Source organism: Rhinolophus ferrumequinum, chromosome 20 (assembly GCF_004115265.2).
Source record: "Rhinolophus ferrumequinum isolate MPI-CBG mRhiFer1 chromosome 20, mRhiFer1_v1.p, whole genome shotgun sequence".
In the NCBI taxonomy this organism is placed as follows: domain Eukaryota; kingdom Metazoa; phylum Chordata; class Mammalia; order Chiroptera; family Rhinolophidae; genus Rhinolophus; species Rhinolophus ferrumequinum.
The window spans coordinates 57,674,335-57,686,734 of NC_046303.1; the positions used below are offsets into that span (position 1 = coordinate 57,674,335).

At 42.5% G+C, this 12,400-nt stretch overlaps 1 protein-coding gene across 1 annotated transcript in view; it reads right to left on the reverse strand.

Annotated features, from left to right (window-relative positions):
* Positions 1 to 12,400, reverse strand: part of BLVRA (biliverdin reductase A) — a 76,697-nt gene that overhangs the window by 37,757 nt on the left and 26,540 nt on the right. The window contains exons 4-5 of the mRNA XM_033088577.1: positions 4,011 to 4,132; positions 1,473 to 1,592 (exon numbers count right to left, since the gene is read on the reverse strand). Coding sequence (XP_032944468.1) covers positions 1,473 to 1,592; positions 4,011 to 4,132 — 242 coding nt within the window. The remainder of the gene's footprint in view (positions 1 to 1,472; positions 1,593 to 4,010; positions 4,133 to 12,400) is intronic.

The following is a 12,400-nucleotide window of genomic DNA, read 5'->3' on the forward strand; positions in this document are numbered from 1 at the left end:
TTTGGGAGCTCTTACGTATTACTAGTGGCACTTCATATGGCTCCCATGGTGTTATTCAAGGTTTATGGTATCACACTAAACATGATAAAAAATATACGAGAATTGAGAGGGAACACTTTTTACTGTGATACGCAATTTACTAAAGAGGTGAACAGCTTAGGCAGAGATTATTAACATCGCACGGTGTTTTTTTAAGTGGTTACTCACAATACTTGAGCTCACTGCAAAAGCAACAGGAGGTAGTCACAAAATGATTATAGTAATATATAGTATGTATTACAGTTACTTTTATGCAGTTATAATTTATTTTGCATTTTTATATTTGTTTACATTTCTCTTGACTGTGAATGGTACCATATACCATCTGTGTTTGTGTGATTACATTTTGATAAATTTTAACTTTTTACAATAGATTTCTGTATATTTTACAGTAGTAAATTATAAAATGGATTAATTTTATGCATTCATGGCATACCTAATTTTCTTAATGTTTAAGTATTTCTAGGCTACATGTTTGTGAATTTTTTCAAATTGTCTCAAATCTCCAAAATGTTTTCCAATATATTTATTGAAAAAATCCACATATAATTGGACCCGTACAATTTAAACCCATGTTGTTCAAAGGTCAACTATATAAGCATGTGAATTACATGATCAGGTTTTAAAGAAAACACACTCTGGTAACAAAGAAGGTTAAGGGAAACCAAAGAAAGGTGTTTCTGTCCACACTACAGTTGGCATGATAAAGAGGGAGCAACTTACTCTTGGGGCACAGCATGGTGGTAGCAGCTGTACTTTAATGTAAGAACCTAGAAGGGAAGCTGAGATTCACAGAGGCAGCTAGCAAGGCCTCCTTAGCTGCCAGGTCCTGTATGGGGCTCCTCCTTCCAGGCTCAGTCCCACCAAACGTATGGAGGGCTCCAGGCTTTTCATTCAAAGATGGGGTAGGGGGACACTTCACTTCTCTTGCTCTATAAATAATGTCATCTCCCATCTCCGATGCCACCAGTACCTCATATTAAAGGAACTCTCAGAGAAATTTCACAATGTTGAAAGTGCAAAGCATAAAATATTGGAAGCTGATCCAAACTTAAAAGGACTATGATAATTTGCCAAGGCACAGAAAAGACGCTGGCTCTATATCCTAAGTTATATGGTGAGAAAAAGGCAAACACTGTTCAAATTACTCTCAATAATTTTTTTACAAATAACAAAATAATTTAATCCTTAATGTTTCTCATGTTTTAAATTGAAGTGTAAATATTAGTTTTACTATATTTTTATTTCCTTATACATTTTTAACCAATAGTGGGAGTTTTTAATGTTTTGATGACAATTTTTAAAGGTAATGGATCCACTGTAATTTTTCCCATTGATTATTAAGACACCTTTGCAAGACTTCTGATTGCCCAGTCATTTATACAGTCCTGCACTACTGTGCAAGACAAGGACTGCCTGCACTGAAAACCCACCTGATGTAGTCCTCATGGCTGGTGCTTTCGCTACAAATATAAGCAACCTCAACTTCTTGGCTGGAAAGAGCATCTTCCAAAGAAATCTGCTGAACTTCATCAATGCATTTGAGCTCTCGTCTGTTTGAGAATAACAAGAGAAATGGAACTTGAAAGTAGGCAGAACACTGGCTTAGAATAAACGAGCACCATCTCTTCCCCTTCCTCCCAACAACATCCTGATGACCAGCTTTTGGAAATGAAGAAATTAATTTCCTCCCTCCTACTTCCAGGGCATTTTCCACCATAGTGAAAACCGGCCTCAGGGTTAAAGTCAGAGGACTTGGCACTGTGTGCTAATAGCCTGTATGATGCATTTGAATTACTTCGTATCTAAAATAAAAAGAACTGATCTCAGTTTATCTCACGATAAGTGGTCTCTGTGGTGATTGCCACCGTCAAACACCAGGCCAAATACAATGACTACCAAACCCAACTCAAATCCAATGTGCTAGCACCTTTGAAGTGCAATTTGCTGTGTGACTTCAAGCTCCTTCACATATATCGTGGCCTCGTGATAGTCAAACGGAAGACAGGTGTCACTGCCTCCTTTATAGCGGAGCTGAGAAAACCCAGAGAGGCAGTAGCTGCCACGGCTAACCAGTAGCTGGGCTAGAACATGAACTGTAAACCTTTGGACTCTTACAGAGTAAGAAGGAGCTCCTGAGTTAGAAGAGCTGAGAGCTCTGGCCATGTGCACACTACCCTAGTGCACAGGCTGGAGCAGTGGAGCAATCCTCCGGTGATGGATGTCACAGAGTAAATGGGGCAGCCAACAGAAGGCTCTCAGCCAACTCAGAGCTCCACTCAAGCTGCAGTAGACAGAGGGCATTTGGAGAAGTTTGGCTGCCAAAGGATATAAGGGTAGGTTTCTTCCTATGTGGGCCACCCAGTCTACATGGCTCAATTTAACCAATACTTATTGTTTGACTACTGTGTGCTAGGTACCCTATGGAAGATCATAAAGAATGAAGTAAAAGTCCTCTGCCTCCAGTGAGCTCACAGTCTGGGAGAGGGAGGAAGACACACACACACACACACACACACACACACACACACGACAACACAAGCCTAACATGAGAAATGTCCGGGGAGATATGTGGGAGAGTCAAGGAAGCAAGGAACACCTAGTTTGGCATTTCAGAAAAGGCTTCCTGGGGAGGGCGTAGGACTTAGCAGGTAGGTCATGAAGAACAGGGTACGTGAAAAGGGAAAAAGTGTGATAACGGCAGGGGTGCAGTAGTGGGCATGAGCTGGCCATTTTTCCACATGACCTGGGTACTTCAGGAATTCCCACTGCATCAGTCATGGCAGCCAGCTAAAAGAGGACTGAGGCTTAACGGTAAAGAGGCTCTGCTTTATCATGTTTGATTAGAGCTTCAAATACAGGTGCAAATGCAGGGAATTACAGTGTGGCTAAGAATAGTTTTCATCGCCCATCTGTGTGCAGCTCCCTTAGAATCTTACTGGGACGGGGAGATTGACCGAGGGAAGATTCCCAGTACTTCTGGGTCTCCCTAGTGGCCCAATGTCCACTTTAAATCTTTAAAGGAAGGGCGAAATTTTAAGACAGGCAAACTGGAATAAAGCATGTCCCATAAATTAAAATATAAAAGAAGTCTGCAGGGACCATCACAATATTTACTTATGCTTTGTCTAAATATTTATTTGATTTCTCTCAAGCACTAGAAAGTAGAGCTGTGCCTAACTTGCTCACCCCCACACTTTCTCAGCCAACATAATACCTATATCTAGTTCACAACTAATATTGACAAATGATGTTACACACTGTTAGTGTGGTGAGTAGTGTGTGTGTGTGAGGAAGTGGTGAGGAAGGAGCCGAGCATGGGGCAGGAAATAAAAAATATAGTGATAAATTTGGTTTTGGTCGGTTATAGGAGAGAAATGAAGCTTAAATGAAAAGTAGGGTTCAAAATTATCAAACAGAACACATGGTGTTTAAGAGGTGGGCTTTGGAATGAAAGACCTATATTCAAATCCAGTTCTTAGACTTTCCAGCTGTGTGACCTCAGGTAAACTACTTAAACTCTCTGTGGTTCGGTTTCTTTATCTATAAAGTAGAGTTGGTTGATAATGGTATCTATGTCAAATAGTTGGTAACATTTGCAAAGCCTAGAACCACTGCATGGATGGCTGTTATCAACCTGACGTAACGATTAGCTGTTGCACCCTTCAGACTTCTTTCAGGCCAGCCCATCACATGTCCGTTGTGCTCCTTCTGTAACTGTCATTTTCCCTACCTGTGCTTTTGCCTTGGTTGTTCTTTCCAGGCTGACTCACTGCATATCCCAGCTTCAGGCCGGCACTCTACAGACCCATCTGAACTTCAGATCTTGTGGGGCGGACCCTGAGCAGTTCTCTGGAATGACCCTGGAACTGGATCTCTCTCCTGGGTCTGGAGAATCTCCATGCCCCGAGGCCTACTCCATCCCAGTGTGCTTCCCATGAATTACAAGGCACAAAGCAAATGCGAACCACCTGGACACGAAGCCAATCAGGTTCAGGAATGCTGAGGAAGCATGTGGATTCCGCAAGTCCCTCATCCGCACGGAACCAGCTCTGCCAACACCAACAACCACGACGCCAAACTTCCTCTCAGGCTAAAACACAAGGAACCAAGGTGGGGTTTAAAAACATTTTAGGCATCTAGCAGAGAATGGCAAACAAAGACATGTCAGCAGGATGACTCATGGTCCAGAGAAGCAAAATAAGGAGCCAATCCAGAACTCGCAGAAGCTGCAGCATATGAGGGCAAGATAAGACACTCCCTGAAACAAGAGCTCAGAGAGAAGTCAGCTCCACCCAAAACATATATATTTTTTTTATGGTTAAAGTAAATTTTTACTCATAAACTGCATGACACAAAGAAAATGGAGGAAATCAGATTTGTCAAAAGTAGAAAGTAAAAATGACTCACATTCTCACCACCTATATATAGATAAGTATGTTAGCATTTTGGTAATTCTTAGGTTTTATATTTTTCTCTGCATATATATGTATATGTGTGTGTGGATACATAGGTGTATTCAGTGTTATTTTTGTTTCACAAAATGCAATTGCACTGTTTTTCATACTGCCTTTTTTCTTCACTGAGTGGAAAATTTTACATAGGCATCTTTAATCCACATCATTTATTTTAGCTTCAGGTGTAATACTGTTCCATTTAAAAAAACAATTTACTAAAATACAGTTAGCATAAAATACATTATTTTCAAATGTACACAATAGTTACTCAATATTTATATACCTAAAGAAGCGATCACCATGCTAAGTCCAGCAACCATCTGACACCATATCACAATATTATTGACTATATTCCCCATGCTGTACATTACATCCCCATGACTTATTTCTTGTATACCTGGAAATCTGAACCTTTTATTCCCCTTTACCTTCCCTCACTTAATTTATTTTTCAATTACAGTTTACATTTAATATTATTTTATATTAATTTCAGGTGTACAGCATAGTGATTAGACATTTATATAATTTAAGAAGTGATCCCCTGACTAATCTAGTACACATCTGGCACAATACACAGATATTACCATATTATAGACCACATTCCCTATGCTTTACTTTACATCCCCATGACTATTTTGTAATTACTAATTTGTACTTAATCCCTTCACCTTTTTCACCCTGCCACCAATCCCCTCCCATCTATCACCCCAGTAAATCTAGTACCCATCTGACGCCATACATACTTATTACAATATTATTGACCATATTCATTATGCTATACCCTACATTCCCACGACTACTTTGTATTTCTTAATCCCTTACCCTTTTTCACCTACCTCCCAATACCTCTTCCAACTGGCAACCATCAAAATGCTCTCTGTATCTATGAGTTTTTTTGGGTTTTTTTGTTCTTCATATTACATATATAAACAAAATCACATTACATCTATCTTTCGCTGTTTGACATACTCCATTCAGCACAACACCCTACAGGTCCATCCATGCCACCGCAGATGGCAAAAACCTACTCCTTTCCAAGGCCAAGAAATATTCCATTGTGTATGTGTATGTATGTATGTATATATATATATATATATATATATATATATATATATATATATATATATATATATACCACCTCCTCTTTATCCATTCATCCGTCCACAGACACCTAGGCTGCCTCCACATCTCGGCCATTGTAAACAATATTGTAATGAACATATGGATGCACACATCCCTCGAAGTAGTGTTTTGTGTTTCTTAGGACGAATACCCAGAAGTGGGATTTCAGAGTCTTTCTTCGTCTCTTGTTATAGCCTTTGTTTTAAGTTCTATTTTGTCTGGTGTAAGTATTGATACCCCTGCTTTTCTCTCGTTTCATTAGTATGAAATACCTTTCTTCCATCCCTTTACTTTCAGTCTGTGTGTGTGTCCTGCGATCTGAAGTGAGTCTCTTGTAGGCAGCATATATTAAGGATCTTGTTTTCTTATCCATTCAGCCACCCTATTTTTTGCTTGGAGCACTTAATCTATTTAAAGTAATTGTTGATAGATATGTAGTTATTACATTTTTATGATTCATAGTTTTGATCTTTTTTTTTTTGTCTTAAAGAAGTCCCTTTAACATTCTTTGTAATACTAGTTTGGTGGTGATTAACTTTTTTACCTTCTTGTCTGGGGAGTTCTTTATCTGTCCTTCAATTTCAAATGATAGCTTTGCTGAATAGGATAATCTTGTAGGTCCTGGCTTTTGACCGCTTTGAGTATTTTGTGTGACTTCCTTCTAGCCTGCAAAGTTTCTGTTGAGAAATCAGCTGATGGTCTTAGGGAGCTCCCTTGTAGGTAACTAACTGCTATTCTCTTGTTGCTTTTATGATTCTTTGTCTTTAACCGTTGCATTTTAATTATAATGTGTCTTGTGTGGGCCTCTTTGGGTTCATCTTGTTTGGCACGCTGTACTTCCTGGGCTTGTAGGTCTATTTCCTTCATGAGGTTAGGGAAGTTTTCTGTCATTATTTCATTAAATAGGTTTTCAATTCCTCGCTCTCTCTTCTCCTGGGACCCCTGTGATGCGAATGTTGGTATACTTGATGTTGTCCCAGAGACCCCTTAAAATCTCCTGTTTTTGGATTTTTTTTTCTGTTCTTATTGGGTTTTTTCCTGCTACCTCATCTTCTAAATCATTAATTCAATCCTCTGCTTCATCTAATCTATTGATTTCCTCTCATGTATTCTTCATTTAGTTATTGTATTCTTTATTTCTGACTGGTTCTTTTTTATATTCTCTATCTCCATTTTTATGTTTATCTTTTTGTTGAACTTCTCCCTGAGGTAATTCAGCACCCTTATAACCAGTGTTTTGAACTCTGCATCTGGTAGATTGTCTCCATTTTGTTTAGTTCTTTTTCTAAAGCTTTGTTCTGGTTTGTTTGGGAAATGTTTCTTTGTGTCTCCATTGTGGCTGCCTCCCTGTGTTTGTTTCTATGCATTAGATAGGGCTGCTCTGTTTCCTCGTCTTAGTAGAGTAGCCTTACATAGTCGGTGTCCCGTGGAGCCCAGTGGCACAGTATCCCTGGTCAACTGAGCCAGGTGCTCCAGGTGTACTCATGGTGTGGGGTGGGTGTGCTTTCCTGTAGTAGTTGAGCCTTGGTTTCTGTTCACATATCTATCATGCAGGGACTCTAGTCTTCCTCCCCACACAAGAATGCAGGATATGGTGAGGCCAAAAAGTAACACCAACGGAGCCACGGATAGGGGGTTCATACCACTATATTCTCGATGGTGACTGTCCAAGACCCAAAAGCAAACCTCCACCAGTACCCCAACAAGGGGTCTTTATGCACCTCAGTCTCGCTGGCGGCTGGGCAAGACACAGGAAGTAGGATCCACACGATCTGCAATCCGCTATCCACGCTTGCTAACCCCACTTGCTAGCCACAACCTGCCGTCTGCTTCTCTGCCAACCAACCAACCAATGCCCTAGCATAGCCATAGCAGTTATATTATTGGCTAATGGCTAACCAGTTAATAGCTGATGGCCACCCAGCCACAGCTGATTACAGCTGATGGCCATCTAATAACCGAGCCAACACCTTTCCACGTGAGGCTGAGAGCCTATGAATTGCTCTCTGGGACTCTGTGCCCACAATGTCAGTGGGAAAAAGTGATCCTCAGGCTGGTTGGTTGTGAGCACTGGCTATGACTACAGTGGAGGAGCCGTTGTGCAGACGCTGACCCTATGGAGAAGGATTTGCTTTAATAAGCGTCCGGTATCTGCAATTCTGCCCTTTGGGTGTGTTATCGTTGGAGGAGGCCGAGTGATGCTCTAGCTCGGTAGGAAGCTGGCTACCAGAATGGCTTGGGAGGGGCCTGAACACAGGCCAAGTCCAGCCAAAGACTGTGCCCTGCCTGGGGTCACCTGGAGCCACAAAGCAAACTGCAGATGGCTGCCACCTGTGGTGGGCTTGGAGGTGCCTTCAGAGGACAAGTCAAAAACTGAGGTTGGCTGCACTAATTCTGGGCTTGGGGCTGCTCAGCAAGAGTTATGGGACATGCGGAAGCCAGATGCTGCTTGTTTGGGGTTTGTGAAACATTGAGGGATTTCACAAAAGTCTGCAGCATGAGCCAAGACAGGCCATTTGTATGGAAAACCCACTGGAAACAGCTTGGGTGAGCCCGCAAGTTGGGTAGGGCAGGGTCTCTGCGAATCACCAGGGCATGGCAAACAGTGTTCGCCAGGTTGATGGAGATTTAGTCATGATGGCAACCTACATCTGCAGGTCAGAAGAGGGAAGGGATCAACAAAGAAACAACGAACTGCGAGCACCTGAGTCTGGGAGAAAGTTAGTCCCTCAGCCTCCACCCCAAAACCAGACAACTCAGCTCCCCACCTTGAGCTGCCACCACAGTGCTGGAGCTCAGAGAGAGTGGGTCCGTCAGCGAGTAAGTCAATGTGTGGGCCCTTTAAGAGGAATACCTGGGACTCTTGCAGCCCTTTGTTTCACTCAGCCACATGGGTATTTTGATAGGGATTGCACTGAATCTATAGATTGCTTTGGGTAATATGGACATTTTAACGATGTTAAATCTGCCTATCGATGAGCACAGTATATGTCTCCACTTATTTGTATTTTCTTCAGTTTCTTTCTTCAGTGTCTTACAGTTTTCTGAACACAGGTGTTTTACCTCCCTTGGTTAAATTTATTCCTAGGTATTTAAATTTTTTCACGCAATTGTAAATGGGATTGTTTTCTTAATTTCTCTTTTTGACAGTTCATTATTGGTGTACAAAAATGCAACCAATTTCTGAATATTGATTTTGTATCCTGCTACTTTACTGAAATCATTTACCAGTTCAAATAGTTATTCTGCTGTTCTGATTGGGTGTTTTCTGCTACCTTGTCTTCCAAATTGCTGAGTCAATCCTCTGCTTCATCTAGTCTACTGGCGATTCCTTCTAGTGCATTCTTAATTTACTATATTTTTCATTTCTGACTGGTTCTTTTTTATGGTTTCTACGTCCTTTTTTATACTTACTATCTCTTTGTTTACATTCTCACTGAGTTAATCTATTCTTCCTCTAAGATCACTGAGCATCCTAACAACCATTGTTTTGAACTCTATCTGGTAGGCTGCTTGCCTCCATTTGGTGTTTTCTCCTGTTCTTTCATTTGACATGTATTTCTGTGTTTCCTCACTTTGGCTGCCTATATTTGTTTCTATGTATAAGGTAAATCTGCTACATTTCCCAGTCTTGGCCGGTTGGCTTGATGTAGTAGATGCCCTGTGGGTCTCAGTGGCACAGTCTCCCAAGTCACCTGCACTGGGTGCCCCAGGAGTGTCCCCTGTATGGGATGTGTGTGCCCTCCTGTTATACAAGAGGCTTGATTGCTATTGGCACATCAGTAGGTGGGATATACCCTTGGGATGACTGGCTGTGGGTCTGGCCACGTCCACAGCTTATGAGCTTCTGTGCAGGGGGCTTATCCCACAAAGCAGGATTCACCCCAGCAGGCTCTGGTGTCTGCTGAGGCCACCCTTTGGGTGTGCCGCTTATGGAGCTAATTAGGTGATGCTCTGCTGTAATCTGAAGCCAAACTCTATGTATGTTGGTTCTGTGGTCTCTTGAGCAGGGCTCCGGTACAGGCCCAGGTCAGTGACTGCCTGAGACTGGCTGGGGACTACCTGGTAGAAGATACAAAGCAATCTGTGATTGATTGCTGCCTCTGCTAGACCAGGAGGTGCATGGAAGAGGCCTGGCTGCGAACTGAGGATGGCTGCCACCAGTACTAGGCCTGGGCAAAAAGCCCAGTACATGGTGAGGCCTGCTGCTACCAGCTAGGTCCATAAGGCTCAGCCACTGATAGAGCCTTGTGGAGTATGGGAGTTGGGTGAGGGGGGACTCAGGGCATCACCAAAGTGAGACAAGTGGTATTCACTAGGTTAGATTCTGATTTGGTGCCAGTACTAAGCCTGGAGCTACTCAGCAAAAGTCAGAGAACATTGAGACCAGCTGCCACCGGCCTGAGGCCCGTGAGTTCTCCAAGAAAGCGTGCAATACAAGGGGGGCTCGTTGCTCACCGAAATTGCTTCTGGCATTGCATGAGTTGGGTGGGGCGGGGTCCCAGGGAGTCACCAGCACCTGAGTCCAGGAGAAAGATGTCCCCTTAGCAACCCACCCCCCCAAAGCTAGACAACTCAGCTCCCCCTAGAGCCCCTGCCCCAGTGCTGGAGCTCAGAGAGCAATGTTTCCGGTGTTGAGTGAGCTGGGTGAGGCTGAGCTTTCCAAGCCAATTTAAATTCCGATCTGGCCATGCAGATGAGGGTTCAACACAGGAAGGATGGTGCCCACGTACCGGCTGCATGGGAGGATTCTACACAGGGAAAATGGCAACTGTTCCATCCTCTTCTTGAAGCCACAAAACTCAGTCTCTCCCCATGTATCTCCGATGCCTCCCCAGTCACTGCTCCTCTGCTGGAGCCCAGGGTGAGTACCCGCAGTGAGTGACTGTGTACACAGGCTCTGTTAGAGGACATCTGGGTGTCCTGTAGCCTTTCATCCCACTCTGGTGGTCAGAATCCCCACTGTTTTTCACAACCAGATGTTGTGGGAGCTCCTCTTCCTTGCACAGGTACTCTGGGCTGTGGAAGCCACTGTGGGACTGGGGTCCATTGCTCCTTAGGGGGATCCTTCATGACTGAGATATCCCTCCTAAGTTTCAGCTGCCACAGCAGGTGTGGAGCCAGCCCATTCTGTGTCTGTGTCCTTCCTATCAGTCTCGGTGTGGCTTCTTCTTCATATTCTTAGTTATAAAACTTCTGTTCAGCTATACTTCAGACAGTTCTCCAGGTAGACTGTTCTATAATTTATTTGTAATTTTAATGTGGTCATTGGAGGAGGCAAGCACAGAATTTATCTACTCCACCACCTTGGATCCTCCCTCAAGAAAATTCTCTATTAACAACTGTGAGATCTTGTTAAAACTTTCAGAATAATTTATAGAATATAGATTATATATATATAGTAGTTTGCCACGATCAGAAGTGTCTAGACGCTGCTGGTAATCACTTTGAGCACCTCTTGTAATTGCAGAAGACAAACGTGACCTGTATTCATGTTTTGTTATCAGTATATATTGTTGAGTACTACAATTTTAATAGTTTTTTCCTTTCTTAAAATGTATATACATTTTTTTGGCACCCTCTGTGTGTGTGTGTGTGTGTGTGTGTGTGTGTGTGTGTGTGTATACTTTAATTACACTATTATTTATAACCCTTTCTTAATGTCAAACCCTCCTTTCCACCTGGCACAGTACTGTGACATGACAAGGCCTGTCTTGTATTGTGAAGTAAAGAAGGCGGAGATAAAAGACCAAGCTGAAGCTATTAATACAAGTCTTTGAATTGCACTGGCATCTTCACCTGCACCTTCCCCACCCTCATCGTCAAGTGCATCATTTATAAAATGACCCATTTCTTTACACTTTAGATAGTTTACTTGTTTGACCTCCTTGTAGCCCAACAGGAAATCATTCAACTTGCTGTACATAAGCCAGTAGCATAGCTTCCATTACCATAATAAACTGTCTAAAGTAAGAAAAGAAATATTCAATGCTAAAAAGAACTGAGCTCCTGAGAATGTGTACATCCAATCTAGAAAGTCTCAACTGACATCTTCGTTTAGCACTGGGCCTCCCTGCGCATTCATTTGAACATTCTCATTCATAGGTCAATTTTCTTGGGCTACTAGGTTTAGAGCTGGTCGGGATTATTCTCCAGGAACATGTGCCAAATTTAGAGGCTGTGGAGCAGCAGGCTGGGCTGCGTTGGCATTTGACGTGGCCTCAGCTGAAACTGCAGCTTGATATTGCACGTAATGGAACATAATACTACTAAGCATACATGTTTGACACCCTGGCATATGCCGTGGGCTACAAGCAGGATACACTGCGAATCTAGTTGGAATAGCTTGCCCAAGAAACTTGTTATCCACATCGCCTTACATTACATGTGGGAACTGATAACCCTACGTGGGTTGGGTTTTTATGTAGAAGGTAAGTTGTCTCAGTTATTCTGAGGAAGAACTGATAGCTCTAGACAATGATTCTTGACTGGATGATGCACTGGTTAATCTTCAATCATTTGAACTAGAATTGCTTGGGATGCCACAACTTCCTCTACTGGCACTGGGTTCTGGAGAACGGGGAGTTCACTAAGTACACAAAACATAAGCCATATGACACCATGTTTTCTGATAATGTCTTTCCTTTTTCAATATTATTATCTCTCAGTTTCTGTGAGTAAAGATTCTGAACATGGCCTAACTCGGAACTCTGCTCAGATCTCACAAGGCTGTGTTCAGGAGCTGACCAGGTTACGTCCTCATCCAGAGCTCAGTGCTCTCG